The sequence below is a fragment of the Aquarana catesbeiana genome, linkage group LG06 (genome assembly GCF_042186555.1).
Source record: "Aquarana catesbeiana isolate 2022-GZ linkage group LG06, ASM4218655v1, whole genome shotgun sequence".
NCBI lineage: Eukaryota > Metazoa > Chordata > Amphibia > Anura > Ranidae > Aquarana > Aquarana catesbeiana.
In genome coordinates, this window is record NC_133329.1 from 87590611 (window position 1) to 87610826 (window position 20216).

General features: G+C 41.4%; 1 protein-coding gene across 3 annotated transcripts in view; it reads right to left on the reverse strand.

Moving 5' to 3' along the window:
- Positions 1 to 5179: 5179 nt before the first annotated feature.
- The window catches only part of B9D1 (B9 domain containing 1), a 160021-nt gene continuing 144984 nt past the window's right edge, over positions 5180 to 20216 (reverse strand). For all 3 annotated transcript variants that reach the window (XM_073636409.1, XM_073636410.1, XM_073636408.1), the window contains one exon: positions 5180 to 8227. In XM_073636409.1, the coding sequence (XP_073492510.1) occupies positions 8100 to 8227 (128 nt within the window). In that variant the 3' untranslated portion in view covers positions 5180 to 8099. The remainder of the gene's footprint in view (positions 8228 to 20216) is intronic.

A 20216-nucleotide genomic window follows, 5' to 3' on the forward strand; every position in this document is an offset into this window, starting at 1 on the left:
ACAGCAAAAGCCATGGTCCGCAGAGAGCTTTCAAAGCATCAGAGGGATCTCATTGTTAAAAGGTATCAGTCAGGAGAAGGGTACAAAAGAATTCCCAAGGCATTAGCTATACCATGGAACACAGTGAAGACAGTCATCAAGTGGAGAAAATATGGCACAACAGTGACATTACCAAGAACTGGATGTCCCTCCAAAATTGATGAAATGACGAGAAGAAAACTGGTCAGGGAGGCTGCCAAGAGGCCTACAGGAACCTTAAAGGAGCTACAGTAATATCTGGCAAGTGCTGGCTGTGTGGTACATGACTACAATCTCCCGTATTCTTCATGTCTGGGCCATGGGGTAGAGTGGCAAGACAAAAGCCTTTTCTTACGAAGAAAAACATCCAAGCCCGACTAAACACATCTGAAGTCTGCTAAAAGCATGTAGGAAAATGTGTTATGGTCTGATGAAACCAAGGTTAAACTTTTTGGCCACAATTCCAAAAGATATGTTTAGCACAAAAATTACTGCACATCACGAAAAGAACACCATACCCACAGTGAAGCATGGTGGTGGCAGCATCATACTTTGGGGCTGTTTTTCTTCAGCTGGAACAGGGGCCTTAGACAAGGTAGAGGGAATTATGAACAGTTCCAAATACCAATCAATATTGGCACAAAACCTTCAGGCTTCTGCGAAAAAGCTGAACACAAAGAGGAACTTCATCTTTTAGCATGACAACGACCCAAAGCAAACATCCAAATCAAAGGAATGGTTTCACCAGAAGATTCAAGTTTTGGAATGGCCCAGCCAGAGCCCAGACCTGAATCCCATTGAAATTCTGTGGGGTGATCTGAAGAGGGCTATGCTCAGAAGATGCCCTCACAATCTGACAGATTTGGCCATTCTGCTAGACTCATACCCCAAAAGACTGAGTGCTGTAAAAAAAAAAAAAAAAAAAAAGGTGCTTCAACAAAGTATTAGTTTAGGGTGTGCACACTTAGGCAACCATATTATTTTATTTTTTTATTTTTACTTCCCTCCACCTAAAAGATTTCAGCTTGTTTTTCAACTGAGTTGTACAGTGTATAGGTCACATTAAAGGTGGAAAAAGTTCTGAAATGATTTATCTTTGTCCCATTTTTTTACATCACAGAAACCTGAAATTTTAACAGGGGTGTGTAGACTTTTTATATCCACTGTAAATGGGCTCATACATTAAAATCAACTATAGCTTGGAATAAATCTTCACAGCCAAGCAGCACATGGCCATAAGCCATGCAGAGGAGTGGTGGTCAAAATGCGAGGCATGCTCCTTTTTTAATGAAAAAGTTCTTTCTGCTATGCTTGCTGTCTCCTAATTCCTGCAGGAACATAGCGTGCTATGGATTCTTCTCAGGTCTCATTAAAACAAATTCAACTTGAGCAGTTGTAAAAGAAAATGGTAATGATGTATTGGGAAGTTTAAAAAACTCTGCACTACAGTGACATTATGTCAGAACAGCACAAAATGCACCACTGAGGTTGGAATTTTAACCAACTGTTAGTGTTCCTGTGATAATTGGAGAATACAGTAAATTAAATTAATAATGTCCTCAATATTATATTTTTTTCCTTTTCTTAATATCATCCTTTCTCTGCTGTTCTTGATCAACCTCTCCACCTGTCTCTTCTGCCCTTAAAGCGGTTGTTCAGTCATATATTGAAAAATACAAAGTCAGCAGCTACATAAACTGTAGCTGCTGACTTTTAATAAACAGACACTGACCTGTCTAAGGATCCAGCGATGTGCTCACCCGGGTGCTTTCTTCACTGGGCTTTGGTCCCCAGTGTCAGCACACTAAGAGCCCCTTTACACGGGGATGGTGCCGGCTTTAGCGGTAAAGCCCTGCTGGTTTTAGCGGGGCTTTACCGCTGTTATAGCGGTGCTTTTCGGCCGCTAGCGGTCGAATAAAGGGTTAAAAACGCCCGCGTTGCGGAGCTGCCCATTCATTCCAATGGGCAGGGGCGGTCTCATTCCAATGGACAGGGGTGGTCTCATTCCAATGGGCAGGGGCGGTCTCATTCCAATGGGCAGGGGCGGTCTCATTCCAATGGGCAGGGGCAGCCTCATTCCAATGGGCAGGGGTGGTCTCATTCCAATGGGCAGGGGCGGTCTGAGAGTGGTGTATTTACCGCTCCCGCACTGCTCCAAAGATGCTGCTTGCAAGACTTTTTTACCTGTCCTGCAAGTGCACCGCCCCAGTGTGAAAGCACTCGGCTTCTGCTCGGGCTTTTACACTGGGGAGGCATGAGAGGTGCTTTTCAGCTAAAACGCCTGAAAACCGCCCCAGTGTGCAAGGGGTCTAACTGTGGGCAGCTGGCTGTGACTGCTTGCGGCTTCACAGCCAGCTGTTCATTGCGCATGCCTGAGCCATGATTGCTCCTGCAGCTTTCTGGGACCTGTGTCGTGTCCCAGAAGGCAACGGGGGTGAAGGAGGGGGCAGAATTTCTTACGCTCAGATCGCCGTGGCGATCTGACCGGAAGTGGGGGAGTGGGTACTTGTCAAAACCAGGTACCCGATCCTGCACAAAAAAAATTTTTGGGCCAGATGTGAAGGAGGGTGAAGTTCAGCTTTAGAGAGAAGTATGGGTTTATGGGAAAAAATAAACATCCATACTCAATTCAATGCTGCAGCATCGGTGTGATGCTGCAGCTGTACCATGTCTGCTATATGACTGAGAACTGCGTGATCACATGACTGTTGATTGCTCCGCTTTTAGTCTGTTTGGAGCAGAGAGCAGTTACTGTCAGTCACCACTCTCCTGCTGTAGTGCTCACTGGAGTATTGGGCTGCGGAGGTGGCATGAGCATCTGGCTTTGGCTTTTAGCCGCAGACTGAGAGCCAGAGACAGCTGTCAATAAGGCAGCCAGGGGGGAGCTTGCTGGAATCCATCCAGAGCCTGAAGCGACTTTGTTCAATCAGCTGATAGCAAGAAATAGCTTGGCCACACTTTTTTTTTAAAGCGCATCTGAACCAAAGAAAGAAATTGAGATGTAGCACAACTAACTAGTCCTTAGAGGTGGTGGCTGCATTGCCTTTTTCAAATGTTTTTCTTTATTTTCACCTGGTCATCTTGGCAGTAACACTTCCTATTCTAGGGTCCCACTTCATATCTATGCACATGTTTCGTATCTACGGAGGAGCAGCACTGTCACCCTAGGACAGGACTTTAAACACCTCTACCTCTCCGTTTCTCCTCCTCCTTCATATACGGGAGGAATTTTGTAGTCCCATTCAGGGACAGCTGGGAACAATGTAACTGCAGAGTCAGAAAGTTACCAGCTTAAGATTTTGAGCAGGATCAACAAGTTTTGTTCTGCACTTAGGGCTCATTTACACTTGCTTTGACTCAAACACACATTAAAGCACCGTCAACATGCTTTTTTCATGTTTCTATTTTTATTTCTTTAAAGCTTCAGTGGTGCTTTGGTGTACTTTTTTTAAAGCTTTAACCATTTGGCGACATGTAGTGCGGCAAGTCGGCTCTATTGCGCAAAACTATGTACCTTTACGTCATTCTGTGCAAGAGCCATCAGGGACACACGCGCGCTGATTGGCCATGGCAGGAGCCAATCAGCGGGTTCGGCGGATGTAATGTCTGCCGGCCACCCGAGATCGCTCCCCAGAGAGACAGGACGGCGGCCTGCCGATGTAAACGAGGCAGATCGCTGTCCTGTCAGGTATGAACAGAGTGATCTTGTGTCCCTGCTAAGTAGGAATGCGGATCTCTCTGTTCATACAGCGAGTCTATCCCCCACACAGCAAGCACCTCCTAGGGACACACTTAACCCTTTGATCGCCCTTGGTATTAACCCCTTCCCTGCCAGTGTCATTAGTACAGTACCAGTGCATATTTTTAGCACTGATCACTGCAATAATGTCACTGGTCCCCAAAAAAGTGTCAGTTAGGTGTCCGATTTGTCCGCCGCAATGTCACAGTCCCGCTAAAAATCGCTGCCATTACTAGTAAAAAAAATAAATAAAAAACTTTAGCGCAAATCAATCAATATACGCTTAGTGGGATTTTTTTTTTACTAAAAATATTTAGCAGAATACATATTGGCCTAAATTGATAAAGAAATTTGTTTTTTACATGTTTTTATTGGGTGCGTTTTAAAGCAGAAAGAAGAAAACCTTTTTTTTGTTTTTTTTCAAAATTGGGCGTTTTTTTTGTTTATAGTGCAAAAAATAAAAACCGCAGAGGTGATCAAATACCACCAAAAGAAAGCTCTATTTGTGAGAAAAAAGGGACATCAATTTTATTTGGGTACAGCGTTGCACAACCGCGCAATTATCAGTTAAAGTAACGCAGTGCCATAGCGCAAAAAATGGCCTGGTCATGAAGGGGGTAAAACCTTCCGGGGCTGAAGTGATTAATGAAGCTTGGCAGGTGTCCGTGTGTTCATGTCTCATACCTGCAATTTCTCCAGAACAAAGCAAAGCTAAAGCTGAATTAAAGCCTCTCAAAAGATGTAGGTGCTGTAAGCGAGCTTAGTTATAGACTTGGAGGCTTTGAAGATGCTTTGAAGTACTACTAAAGCGACATGGGGTATCATTTTTGAAGCGAAACAAAAGCAAGGTGTAAACAGGACTGTAAGCTTACCATTTTATTTAGTTACAGGAGCTTTGACTGGCGTTCAGAGAGCTTTAAAAAAGCATTTCCAAAGCCATGTTTTGAAGAAAGTGTAAACGAGCCCTAAATGTATTTTTTATGCTTCTGCAATGCTTTGGTGGTGATTTTTTGAAGCTTTAATGAAGCTTGGCAGATGCCCTGTGTGTGTGTTTATATCTCATACTGGGAAACTCCCCAAAGCACAACTAAAGCTGAATTAAAGCTGTAGGTGCTGTAAGCGAGCTTTGCCATAGACTTCCATGGAGGCTTTGAAGACGCTTTGAAGCACCACTAAAGTGACATGGGGTATAATTTCTGAAGTGGACACAAGGTGTAAAAAGGACTATAAGCTAACCATTTTATTTAGCGACGGGTGCTTTGACTGGCGCTCAGAAAGTTTCAAAAAAGTGTTTCCGAAGCCATGTTTTGAAGCAAGTATAAGGGCTCGTTTACACTCGCTTCAGCTTCAACACACATTAAAGCGCTTACTGCTTCAACGTGCTTTTTGATGTGTTTTTGATGCTACAGTGATGCTTCGGTGGCGTTTCGATGAGGCTTAACTGGTGCTTCAACCAGCTTTGTCATAGACTTCTATGGAGGCTTTGAAGCTCCACTAAAGAGACATGGGGTATAATTTTAAAGCAAAGCCAAAGTAAAGTAAAAGCAAGGTGTAAACAGGACTGTAAGCTAACCATTTTATTTAGTGACAGGAGCTTTGACTGGAGTTCAGAGAGCTTTAACAAAGCCTGTCTGAAGCCTTGTTTTGAAGCAAGTGTAAACTAGCCATAAACGAGCCCTAATTGAACAGATATAACAAAATACATTCAACAATATTTAACAGACCGAGAGTGAGCAACTAAGAGAAGTTCATTGTTGAACTTTACATACACTTTAAAAATCCTGCTGAATGGGAGTCTTTGGGTTTTTAAATCATTTTGAAACCTTTATTTTTTTAAGACAGGTTATCAATATTTTTTTATCTGAATATTTCAACTTTTTATTATAGTTGTGCAGGCCTACTAATATAGGATTTATAATCCCCCCACACCGTTTTTTTTTAACTTTTTTATGAGACAGATATTTTTGCTGTAGTGTCAAGGCCAGCTGATGTCTGACCACAAATGCACAGAAACCGGAAGGTGCAATGCATGGTCAGACAGCTGACAGGCCAGGATCTGTCAAGACTTAAAGTAGTTCTCAAGTTTAAATATTTCTTTACCTTAAAGTGGTTTTAAAGTGTAAACATTTTTATCTTAATGCATTCCCTGCATGAAGGTAAAAAATATTTAAGTAGTAGTATTTCCCCCCCTCATCACCCCTTCTACTTACCACTCGCTCCAGCACTGTGCTCGGCTGCAGTCTTCTCTCCGCTTTCCCTCTTCACACAAAGACCGACAGGCAGCAGAGGGAGCTTTTGGCTCCCGCTGCTGTCAGTCAAAATCAGTGAGGAGGGAACAAGGAGCAAGGCTGAGCCATGCTTTATGTGTCTATGGACGCAGGCAGCGCGGCTCGGGATCGAGTCCGCAAAAGGGCCCCTATAGCAAGTAGCTTGCTATGTGGGTGCTCGCAGAAGCCAGGGGCTCTGGCGGGGGATCCGAGAAGAGTAGAATCAGGGGCACTCTGTGCGATTCCATTGCACAGAGCTGGCCTGCGTTGTGGGTGGACACAGCACGATTTTGTCAGCAGGTGTGATTTATGGCTGAGACCTGCTGGTTGGCTATGTCCAGTCACAGCACAGCGTCCTGTGTTATTACAAACACACAGGACTCTGTACACAGAGCAGCAAAAAAAAAAACGAAATACAGCCAGATGTCTTTTTTTTTTTTAACAGAAGAACAGCCAGATGTCTTAGTAAAAGCACCACATATTACACAAATTACACTTGTTAGGCACACAGTGTCTTAATTGCCCCTAGATGTTAACCCTTTCCCAGCCACTGTCATTAGTACAGTGACAGTGTACAGTACTATATCTGATGATCACTGTATTAGTGTCACTATTGCTGTCGGTGTCAGTTATTGTACCTCTCAGCAAGGCTCTGTTAACGCCAGATTGCCCGCCACTCTATTACAATCCCACTATAAGTCGCTGATCACTGCCATTACCAGTATCGCATCTATAGATGTGTAAATCCCAGTATATATACCATCGTTTGTAGACGCTATAACTTTCACACAATCCAACTAATATACACTTAGTGGGATTTTTGTTTTTTACTAAAGACATGCAGCAGAATACAACTTTGCCTAAATTTATGAAGAAATTAGATTTTTGGATTTTTTTTTATTGAATATATTTTATAACAGAAAGTAAAAATATTGTTTCTTTTCAAAAGTTTTTGTCTTTTTTTTTGTTTATATAAAAAGAAAAACCCAGTGGTCATCAAGTTCCACCAAAAGAAAGCTCTATTTGTGTGAGAAAAAAATTACATAAATTTAATTTGCATACAGTGTCGCATAACCGGGCAATTAAGTAGCCCAGTGCTGAATAGCAAAAAAATGCCCTGGTCACAAAGGGGGTACAGCCTTTTGGAGGTCAAGTGGTTAAAAAAAAAGAAAAAGACGTTATAATCACTTTAATGCATTCTCTGCATCAAGCTAAAAATGTCCTACTATCTGTCTAGGAGCAGTGCAGGAATGAAAGGAAGGTAAGTATCCTGCTGGGGAAAACTGCACTAAAGTGAACCTGTTGTTTGCCCTGTATGAGCAAAGCATTACTAAACTTTAAGGTGACTTCTTACCTAATTATAATCCTGCATCCACCCTTCCCCTTCCATTTCTACCTTTTTTTTTTTTTTACAGTTACAAGAATTGCCATTGTGGGACAATGCGGAGTGGCCCGTGACATATCTCAAAAATAAAAAGCAAGATCTTTTGCAAATAAAATCTTATTTTAGGAAATGTAGAAAGAATTGTAAAATCATAAAAAGTTGACGTTTTCTTCAAAGTGTACCAGTGTACCAAGTCCAGAGGCCAACTTGTAGGCTCAGCAAAGCCTTTCAATTCTTCAAAGGATAGTGACATAATCAAGGCCAATGTAGCTCTAATATCTCAGTTCAAAGCAGAAAATAGCTGTCAATACAGAACCGTGATTGGTGGAAAAAGACAAAGCCCCTGCTCCAAAATGACCAATTTTTTTAAGCTGTTCCTAGTCCTTTGGCTGCCAAGAAGAAGTAAAGACCTTAACTCTCCAGGGCATGGTGGCTCTTCCTCGTCATCATGTCATAGTGGAGTATGTTTGGAAACAGCTTGGCTTCAATAAGGCAATGGGAGGTTTCCCTGCTTTGCTCCTGCTGTGTAGTGAAGTTGATGGGGACAAAAAGACAGTTTATATGGGTGTATCATCTGGTATCTCACATCCGGGCCCCTCTCCGAGCAGATGATGAAGGGAAAAAAAATCAATGATTTTGGCGGTTCTTTTTAATACAGTATCATGCTTTGTTATAAGGGCAGAGTAGGTTGTTAAGGGTGGGATATCATCGCTGGGTTTGGAGGATCACTGGAGCTGTTGGCATAGCCGAGTTTCTTCAGGTCCTTTGTGACCACGTTGAAGGACAGTGTCAGGAAACCTTGTGACCGCACTCTGGTGACTGTAATGACATTAATGGACGTTAGTATGAACATTTTTTACACCAATTTCCAATCACTTTAAATTAAAAGCTGCCGTCAGGTCAACCCTAACAAAACATATGCGTCCCCCTAAAAAATCAGCCCCCGCCATCAGTTATTCGAATGCAATGAAGCCTATTGCATAACTAGCAGCTGAACATGGAGATATCTCCATGGATTAAGCCCCAGGGGTGGAGCAGAACATGTTGGAGTTGTAGTTTGGATGAATCAAGCTGAATTTTACCTGGTGACCACTCGAGCCGGGTGAAGTGTGCGGCAGCCGGGCTATCTTTTCCAATTTCTGCAGTATGCCTAGGGTCTGGACTTACCTTTCCTCAGCCTGCACCCTCATTAGTCAGCAGAATCCAACTAATCGGACCTTGACAGCCTGACTGGAGACCCTTAAGCGTTTATCGGTGGTCATTATAGCTGTCATACAGAAGTGAAAATTAAGTGGGTGACATCCGGTCATGTGAGGGGTCTCTAATTTTACAGAACAGAATACAGCCTTCACCTTTCACTATAGGATAATCCTTGTTTAGATAGGGTGGAGATGGGTTAGAACCTCTATTGGACGTATCAGTAAGATCTACCACAGAATGAAATCAAGGTTAATTTACTTAAAGTGAAAATGAAAAAAGAGTGACCTGGTATGGCCAATTAAAGTAGAACTATAGGCAAAACTTTTAATTTTCATTTTGGATAGAGTAAGGCAGTATCATAACCCCTGTCAGTTTATTTTTTACCATCTGTGTCCCATTGGGGGGATTTCCCTTCACATCTTGTCCAATAGCCAAGACAGGAAGTGAAAGGAAATCCCTACAAATTAAGGAAATCCCTTGGGGACCCCCAGGTCACCAGAACTGGTGTCACCATTGGAAGATTTCCCCTCTGTTACTTTGCTGGGGACAACCCAAAATTGGGGTTTTCTTTTACTTTCACTTTCAATCATAATGGTAAAAAAGACAAATAGAGAGGGTGAATCTCCCTAACTGGGGCACAGACAGCAATAAAAACTGGCAGGGGTTCTAATCCCTCTCCTTTCTATCCAAAACAGGAAAAAAAACAAATTCACCTTTAGTTGTTATTTAAGATACCAGCAGATCCCGAAAAAGACTGGGCAACGATGTCGGCGCCATGAAGGGAGCGTGCAAATCTCCAGTGCCTCCACTACCTTGCACCCATAAAGCATTTTTTTCTGGATCTGGGTACAGTAAAGACTTTATCTACAAATTAGCTCACTCCACAAGATGCCAGTGATATCTGTGATTATGTAACTGTGTGCGACAGGGATGGGTTAGCTAGCGCGCTCAAGTGCCTTTGTTGAGGTGATGGAGAGCCAGGAACATCTGCTGCGACATCTGCGAGTCGTTTGTCACATTCTTGTGGATCTTTTAGATATCCAAGAAGTGTTCAGCTGCTTATACTGAGCCTCCTGCTCATCCTTAGTGACTATTATTAAAATAGTCAACATTACTTTCCAATAAGCGATCGTTAAAAACCCAAGCTGTGATTATCATAAGCCATCCAAATCTAATAACGAATGTAGCATTATTCCATTACAGTGTAAGAAATGGATTAGACTTTATTGGCGAAAATACATGGGGTTGATTTACTAAAACTGGAGCGTGCAAAATCTGGTGCCATCTGCATAGAAACCAATCAGCTTCCAGGTTTTTCTGTGAAAGCTTAACCTCCCTGGCGGTATGATTATGTCAGATTTTTGATGCTCAAAAGCGGTACAATTGTTTTTGGCAGTTTATATTGTAGGCCTGTAATTCTTAGGAATAACACACTTAAATCTGTCCAGACAAGAGTCTAGTAGACATCCCGGGTATGATAAAGAAGTTTGAAACACAAAATCATAAATTATAATATAATAAATAACTATAAATAATTATAACAAGTAATAATATAATAATAATAAACATTATTCAATGATGTAATCAAACTAAAAACACTGAAATTTGCTCAGTTGCAGAATTGTCGCTGTCGTTACTTTCAGTGTCTGATGAAGAATTTCCCCACAACTCACCATCGCTCAATTCTGCAAGTGATTCTAATTTACTAGTAGTTTATTTAGTCCTAAATATCGGTTAGAAACCAAAAATGGTAAACCGACACATAGGATAAATAGAAGGCGCTCAGAAACAATAAAGGTATACCTTGCAGTATACAATGATGGTGATAACCTCTATTGGTCAATAAGTTACCTGGGTGTAAACAATAAAAGTATACTTTGCAGTGTACAATAGTGGTGATAGCCTCTATTAGTGAATAAATCACCTAAGTGCAGCACACTGAATTAACAGTGGACCACAAAAGTATATAAACCTGTAAACATAAAATAAAACATTCAAATATATAGTGTGACCATATGAATTAATACACACATATATATGTGACAACAACTTGAAAAAAAATGAACACGTGCAAATATGTCAATTCATGCTGCAAAAGTTAGAAACTCAATATACAGTCCATGAATGAAAACAGCCTCCAAACAGGCTGCAGGTGATATAAAATGGTGACGAAAAAAATCAAATGTCCCACACAGATGATTTCTCAGTGATAAATGTCAAATGATGAGTAACTTCGTGCTTCTTCCACCTCACCACTGTGCCAGTGAAATACACTCACCGAAATAAAATGCCAGCATTCTCATGCAAGGCAAAACACGCTCTCTTTACCACACTCCAGGGTAAATAGTGTATACGAGGTTCACAGCGATGGTATTCAATGGATCCACATAAAAGAAAATGAATGCTCCAATAGTGTAATTTAGCAACAACAATTTATTAAAATCACTGCAATCCTCACACATAGCACTCACATTGTGTAAAAGTAAAAAAGGCAAAGAACGTGTAATCAACAGCAAGCCTCAACTTTGTGGATAAAACAATAACCAATGGTCACGGCGGACCCGAGGTGTGCAGCTGCTGGGTATGCTCTCACCCCTCCCTCGGGAAACCTCCGTTCCTCCGTGCGCTCGTAATCCTATCTTCCTGTGTGGCTGACAGCATGTATGTCACAACTCACAGCCACGCCCCCGACATGTTTCGTCATGGATAGACTTATTCATGGGATTGGCCAAGTGAGTGTATGTCTGGAGAGTGTGATTCACTGGCACGGTGGTGAGGTGGAAGAAGCACGAAGTTACTCATCATTTGACATTTATCACTGAGAAATCATCTGTGTGGGACATTTGATTTTTTTCGTCACCATTTTATATCACCTGCAGCCTGTTTGGAGGCTGTTTTCATTCATGGACTGTATATTGAGTTTCTAACTTTTGCAGCATGAATTGAAATATTTGCACGTGTTCATTTTTTTTCAAGTTGTTGTCACATATATATGTGTGTATTAATTCATATGGTCACACTATATATTTGAATGTTTTATTTTATGTTTACAGGTTTATATACTTTTGTGGTCCACTGTTAATTCAGTGTGCTGCACTTAGGTGATTTATTCACTAATAGAGGCTATCACCACTATTGTACACTGCAAAGTATACTTTTATTGTTTACACCCAGGTAACTTATTGACCAATAGAGGTTATCACCATCATTGTATACTGCAAGGTATACCTTTATTGTTTCTGAGCGCCTTCTATTTATCCTATGTGTCGGTTTACCATTTTTGGTTTCTAACCGATATTTAGGACTAAATAAACTACTGATTTATATTTTGATTTTAAGGGGGCAGCTCGACACTTTTTGTGTTCACTATTTTATTATCATTTATTCACTGTCACTGGTGTATATTTACTTAGTATTTTTGAAGTTTATTTGGGTGCCATTGGCGCGGTGGAGGTGTTCCTCGTGCAGAGGGAGTTAGCATATAGGATACCTATTTTTACAGATTCTAATTTACTATCGCTGTTTTCTAGCTGGTCTAAAACCGCTTTGGATGTAAAGGGACACTTTTTTGGTTGCCATGGACAATCTTCAGTTTTAAGGCAGAAAGAACCGTATATATCAGTGATGGCAAACCTTGGCACCCCAGATGTTTTGGAACTACATTTCCCATGATGCTCAACTTCACTGCAGAGTGCATGAGCATCATGGGAAATGTAGTTCCAAAACATCTGGGGTGCCAAGGTTGGCCAGCACTGGTATATATAATATAAAAGTGCATGCAGGGCACTGGACAAACCACTAGGGACGAAAGGGATGTGAAATAATGCGACACAGTAATGTAATCTGTAAGATTGCAGTCTACTGTATGTGTAATGTGTTTTTAACTTTTTGAATTTGGCGCTGTGCCAGCGCTCGCAGGGAACGGAGATCGATACTGTGAGACACGGCTCACACACACAGTGGGGACACATGCGTGTATTTGTGAGTATAATGTCTCTTATCTGTTAACCAATTAAGAACCGCCCGCCGCAGTTGTACTGGTAGGCAGGTTGGCTCTCCTGGGTGAGCCAATCATTGTACGTCTGCTTTAAGACCACTGGGGGGCGCGCGGCCCTGTCGTGATGCTCGAGCTGATGAGCGTGGCCGGCGTCTGTGATGTCCGCCACCTATCCGCGATCACTCCTGGGAGAGACAGAACGGGGATCTGTCAATGTAAACAGACAAATCTCTGTTCTGTCAGGGGAGGATAGACAGATCTGCTGTTCCTAGTGATTAAGAACAGCGATCTGTCTCCTCCTCTAGTCAGCCCCTCCCCCCACAGTTAGAAACACCTCCCTAGGGAACACATTAACCCCGTGATCGCCCCCTAGTGTTAACCCTTTTCCTGCCAGTGTCATTTATACAGTAATCAGTGGCTATTTTTAGCTCTGATCGCTATATAAATGTCACTGGTCCCAAAAAAGTGTCAAAAGTGTCTGATCTGTCCACCGCAATGTCACAGTCCCGCTAAAAATCGCAGATCACCGCCATTACAAGTAAAAAAAAATAATAATACTAAAAATGCCATAATTCTATCCCCTAATATGTAGATGCTATAACTTTTGCCAAAACCAATCAATATAAGCTTAATGCAATTTTTTTTTTTACCAAAAATATGTAGAAGAATACATATTGGCCTAAACTGATAAAGAAATTAGTTTTTTACAATTTTTTGGGGGATATTTATTATAGCAAAAAGTAAAAAATATTGTTTTTTTTTCAAAATTGTCGGTCTTTTTTTGTTTATAGTGCAAAAAAAAAACAAAAAAAAAAAAACACAGAGATGATCAAATAGCACCAAAAGAAAGCTCTATTTGTGGGAAAAAAAGGAAATACATATTGTTTGGGTACAGCGTCGCACGACCTCGCAATTGCCAGTTAAAGCGATGCAGTGCCGCATCGCAAAAAATTGCCTGGTCCTTAAGTGGTTAAAGACTTATATTGACAATAATGCACTAGGCCTGTGTGCCCTCTGGTTTATTTTGTGATTTAAGAGGTTTTTTCAGCACAATGCACAAGTTTCCATTGGAGTCACACCTGGATGTATATCACACATGCACTGTTTCATGCTTATGCAGATTGAAGCACAGTTTAAAAAGTATAGCACAACACAAATTTTATTTTCATTTTGATGGTATTTTGTTTAGGTACCAGTGAGTGTTGCTGTTACTGAATACCTTTTTTTCTTCATTGTTTGAGGGTTTCACACTAAGCATATGACGACATAAATTTTCATATATGTATGTGACAGAGATCAACTTAAAGAGGTTGTATACCCTCCTGTATACTTTGTACCTATAGGTAAGCCTAGAATAATGCTTACCTATAGGTACTGTAAATATCTCCTAAACGTGTACGGTTTAGGAGAGATTTACTGTACACTGCGCCGAGGATGTTATCGGCGCATGCGCTCTAAAGGAACGGCCCCTCGTGCCGTTTCTTCAGGAGCGCGTGCCATGACCAACAGCTCCTGCATGCATGCAGGAGAGTGATGTCACACGCATCTGGCCAGTCACACAGTGGGAGTCCGTGGCCCTGGAAGGAAGACAGGTGAAGATGAATTCAGCCTGCAGCGGGGAGACGCGGGCTTCGTTTGCAGGTAAGTGTCACATAAGACACATGAGCTTGCAACTCAGTAATTAGTACCCATATATAAGCGCAGGAGGTGGCTCAGCTAGCGTGTACCCCGGTTGAAGTCTTTGCGGACGAAACGCGCAGGGTTAAACACTCTGGCTCTAGCCACCCCATACTGTGCTTTTTATTATTCAATTACTTTATATTCATTCACTTGGATATTTTGATTCAAATAAATTCCATCATCCGGATTTATACTATGTGGAGGCTTCTCTTTTCTTTTTTGAACCTGGTATAAATATTGCCATCTGGAGGGGATATACCTTGGAGTGCCGTGCCCGGAACCATCTTTGGTCTGGAATCATATCTATTTCCACTGGTCTCTTGGAGTTCGTACCGGTCTCTGGAGGAGGGGATTGAATGGTCTATCTTGAGAACCTGACCTCACATTGCCGGCTCTACACTTGATTGATCCACTGCCATATGGTGAGTTGGGTCCACATCTTTGGGTAAGAGTACTCTTTTCTCTCCCCCATTCCTGGAAGGTGAAGGCACACCTGGGTGTATTTATCCACTCGTCACTGCACGTACCTCAGAGACTGTGGGATATTTGTAGCAGCAGCGTTGTTTCCTCATATATCACGGCCCAACGCATGGACTATCACATTTGCAGTTTCAATTAATATTGGAATTAGCATTATATTTGTTGTGTCCACATGTTTTTTAGTTACACAAGGGACACTATTTACACAGGATTGTGTGACTATTTAGATTATCACATTTGCTTGATTTGGTTGAATAGTTATAAATAATCATTGTTGTTAATTTATTTGAACATTTGCATATGATATGGTTGATGTCCAATCTTTATATTTATTGTTTTGAATATTTACACATGACAATGGGATTCTTATTCAGTCACTCTAATCACATTTTTTATTAGCAATCATTAGTGCTTGTGGCTTTCTGTGACCTACATCGCATCAGGTCTATTACTGTGCGACACTCACAAGTTGTGTTGGTTTATTATGAGACAGTATTTTTTCACATTGTCAGTCTTTTCATTATTTGCATATTTATTGTATCGCTAGGTTTTCTCACCTGACACATTCTTTAGCGCTATACTTTTTACCTATATATATATATATATATACATACATACACAGTGGGGATTGAAAGTTTGGGCACCCCAGGTAAAAATGTGTATTAATGTGCATAATGAAGCCAAGGAAAGATGGAAAAATCCCCAAATGGCATCAAATTACAGATTAGACATTCTTATAATATGTCAAAAAAGTTAGATTTTATTTCCATCATTTACACTTTCAAAATTACAGAAAACAAAATAATGGCGTCTGCAAAAGTTTGGGCACCCTGCAGAGTTAATATCTTGTACTGCCCCCTTTGGCAAGTATCACAGCTTGTAAACACTTTTTGTAGCCAGCCAAGAGTCTTTCAATTCTTGTTTGAGGTATCTTTGCCCATTCTTCCTTACAAAAGTCTTCCAGTTCTTTGAGATTTCTAGGCTGTCTGTCACGCACTGCTCTTTTAAGGTCTATCCATAGATTTTCAATAATGTTGAGGTCAGGAGATTGTGAAGGGCATGGAAAAACCTTCAGTTTACGCCTCTTGATGTAATCCCCCGTGGATTTTGAGGTGTGTTTAGGATCATTATTCATTTGTAGAAGCCAGCCTCTCTTTAACTTCAGCTTTTTCACAGATGGCATCAAATTACCATCCAAAATTTGCTGAAAATTTTATTGAATCCATTTTTCCTTCTACTCGTGAAATGTTCCCTGTGCCACTGGCTGCAATACAACCCCAAAGCATGATTGATCCACCCCATGCTTAACAGTTGGACAGAGGTTCTTTTCATTAAATTCTGTGCCCTTTCTTCTCCAAACGTACCTTTGCTCATTCTGGCCAAAAAGTTCTATTTTAACCTCATCGGTCCACAGAACTTGCTTCCAAAATGCCCCAGGCTTGTCTATATGTTCATTTGCAAAGTTCAAACGCTGATTTTTGTGGTGAGGACTAGGGATGAGCCGAACACCCTCCTGTTCGGTTCGCACCAGAACATGCGAACAGGAAAAAAGTTCGTTCGAACATGCGAACACCGTTAAAGTCTATGGGACACGAACATGAATAATCAAAAGTGCTAATTTTAAAGGCTTATATGAAAGTTATTGTCATAAAAAGTGTTTGGGGACCTGGGTCCTGCCCCAGGGGACATGGATCAATGCAAAAAAAAGTTTTAAAAACGGCCGTTTTTTCAGGAGCAGTGATTTTAATAATGCTTAAAGTCAAACAATAAAAGTGTAATATCCCTTTAAATTTCGTACCTGGGGGGTGTCTATAGTATGCCTGTAAAGGGGCGCATGTTTCCTGTGTTTAGAACAGTCTGACAGCAAAATGACATTTTGAAGGAAAAAACTCATTTAAAACTACTCGCGGCTATTGCATTGCCGACAATACACATAGAAGTTCATTGATAAAAACGGCATGGGAATTCCGGTGACTTGACGGGACTTCCCTGTGGCATTCCCCGTGACGTCACAGGGAAGTCCCGTCAAGTCACCGTGCGTCAGAGGGGGGCGGGGTCACCGGGTGGCCCCGCCCCCCCGTTATTTAAGAACTGTCAGACGAGGAGCGCCGTCACACAGCGGGAGCCTCCCTCCATGCCAGCATGGATTGCGGAGCGGCCCGGAGAAGAAAAGAAGAAAAGAAGAAGAGAAGAAGAGAAGAAAAGAAGAAGAGAAGAGCGGGAGCCTCCCCCCCATGCCATGGGTGCGGAGCGGCCCGAGGAGAAGAAGATAGAAGACGCCGCGGAGGAGATGCTGGACGAGAACGCCGGAGGAAGAACCAGAAGAGCCAGAAGAACCAGAAGATGAAGGAAGATAGAAGAAAGAAGAAGCATTTAAATAAAGGAATTGTCAAAAACTGTCTCTTGTCATTTTTAACATTTTTGACACTTTCTTCGTGAAATGGTAGGGGTACTTATGTACCCCCTTACCATTTCACACAGGGGGGGGGCCGGGATCTGGGGGTCACCTTGTTAAAGGGGGCTTCCAGATTCCGATAAGCCCTCCGCCCGCAGACCCCCACAACCACCGGCCAGGGTTGTGGGGATGAGGCCCTTGTCCTCATCAACATGGGGACAAGGTGTTTTGGGGGGCTACCCCAAAGCACCCTCCCAATGTTGAGGGCATGTGGCCTGGTACGGTTCAGGAGGGAGGGGGGGCCGCACTCTCGTCCCCCCCTCTTTTCCTGCGGCCTGCCAGGTTGCGTGCTCGGATAAGGGTCTGGTATGGATTTTTGGGGGGGACCCCACGCCGTTTTTTTTTTTTTTTTTTGGCGCGGGGTTCCCCTTAAAATCCATACCAGACCTGAAGGGTCTGGTATGGAATTTAGGGGGAACCCCACGTCATTTTTTTTTTTAAATTTTGGCCGGGGTTCTCCTTAATATCCATACCAGACCTGAAGGGCCTGGTATGGAATTTAGGGGGACTCCCACGTCATTTTTTTTTTTTTAATTTTGGTTCGGGGTTCCCCTTTGGGGAATTCCCATGCCGTTTTTATCAATGAACTTCTATGTGTATTGTCGGCAATGCAATAGCCGCGAGTAGTTTTAAATGAGTTTTTTCCTTCAAAATGTCATTTTGCTGTCAGACTGTTCTAAACACAGGAAACATGCGCCCCTTTACAGGCACACTATAGACACCCCCCAGGTACGAAATTTAAAGGGATATTACACTTTTATTGATTGACTTTAAGCATTATTAAAATCACTGCTCCTGAAAAAACGGCCGTTTTTAAAACTTTTTTTTGCATTGATCCATGTCCCCTGGGGCAGGACCCAGGTCCCCAAACACTTTTTATGACAATAACTTGCATATTAGCCTTTAAAATTAGCACTTTTGATTTCTCCCATAGACTTTTAAAGGGTGTTCCACGGCATTCGAATTTGCCGCGAACACCCCAAATTGTTCGCTGTTCGGTGAACTTGCGAACAGCCAATGTTCGAGTCGAACATGAGTTCGACTCGAACTCGAAGCTCATCCCTAGTGAGGACGTAGAAGAGGTTTTCTTCTGATGACTCTTCCATGAAGACCATATTTGTACAAGTATCTCTATAGTGGAATAGTGTACCACAACTCCAGTGTCTGCCAGATCTTTCTGGAGGGATCGTGCAGTCAAAAGTGGGTTTTGAATTGCTTTTCTCACAATCCTGCGAGCTGTTCTGTCTGATATTTTTCTTGGTCTTCCAGATCTTGCTTTAACTTCCACTGTTCCTGATGACTGCCATTTCTTAATTACATTCCGAACAGAGGATATTGACATCTGAAAACGCTTTGCTATCTTCTTATAGCCTTCTCCAGCTTTGTGAGCGTCAACTATTTTCAGTTTCAGTTTTCTAGACAACTGCTTAGAAGAACACATGGTGCTGATTGTTGGGGCAAGGTCAGATGAGTCTGGCCATTTAAAACCTTTGAAATTGGCATCACCTGGTCTTCCCAGACGATGATTGAGAACAATCCATGACACTGGCAGGTCTCAGCTTTGCAAAGGGGGCAGTGCATGCTATAAATTCTGCAGGGTGCCCAAACTTTTGCAGACGCCATTTTTTTTGTTTTCTGTAATTTTGAAAGTGTAAATGATGGAAATAAAATCTAACTTTTTTTGACATATTATAAGAATGTCTAATCTGTAATTTGATGCCATTTGGAGATTTTTCCATCTTTCCTTGGCTTCGTTATGCACATTAATACACATTTTACCTGGGGTGCCCAAACTTTCGATCCCCACTGTATATATATATATATATATATATATATATATATATATATGTATATATATATATATATATATATATGTTGATTTTTGGAAGGGAACCACACCCAGGTTTGAGTTCAGTGCCAGCAAACAGGTCTTCCCACTGACCTTATATATAAAGAAGAAAATCCAAAAGGTTTCTTCCCCTAAAACATCTTTGTTGCTTTATTTCATCAAGTCTTGAAGAAAGATTACAAAGCAGACATAATCGTTCCAGACAAAATAGTAACTGTTATCAATTCAGATATGAATGGATTACGTTTCAGGCTACTTTGCTTACGCCCTTCCTAAGATCCATCAAAGCACATCTGAGGGTTTCCCCACATTCATTTGTTTAAATAAGTATTCACAGGTATCATCACACACGGAAGCAATATGGTTAATTATTCATAGCCTTACTTCAATTAATGTTTGTATACACAAATTATCTACCATAAACACAGAATATGGCTAGTAGCAGCTGATAAATTAATTCTCTCATTTATCTTCTTCAAATGTATCCAGAAATCTGAAAGAGATATATACATATGTATATAGTGAGCACACATACACATAGTGAGCACACATACACATGTTGTTCTCCAGTAAGTAAATATAATGATTTGCCTGAACAGATGAACACACACACATATATATATATATATATCCACATGCTCAAACAAATAAATAAAGATCCAAGTCTACATTTAAACCATACGGAGCAATAGTATTTAAAAAATGTATCCAATATACCTCTCTTTTTCTGAGGGTCATCTCCCGATCCCGTCCTCTCCTATTCTTCTCAATTCCCTCCAGGACCATATATTTTAATTGTGATACACTGTGTCCAAATTCTAGAAAGTGTTGGGGAAGTGGTAACTGTGTTAGTTTATCTCTTATGGAGTACTTATGTCTTGCTATCCTATCATTCACTTTCTGTGTGGTTTCCCCAATATAATCCAACCCGCATGGGCACTTAATGGCATATATAACATATGATGACTGGCATGTGTAATATCCCTGTATAAGGATATTAAAACCCCTATGAGGATGTGTAAAATATTTGCCTTTAATCATAGAATTACACTGTATACATGACAAACAAGGGTATGAACCCACATTTTTTGGCCCCAGGAATGTTAATTTTAGGTACTGCTGTTGAGAACTGATCCGATTTTATCAA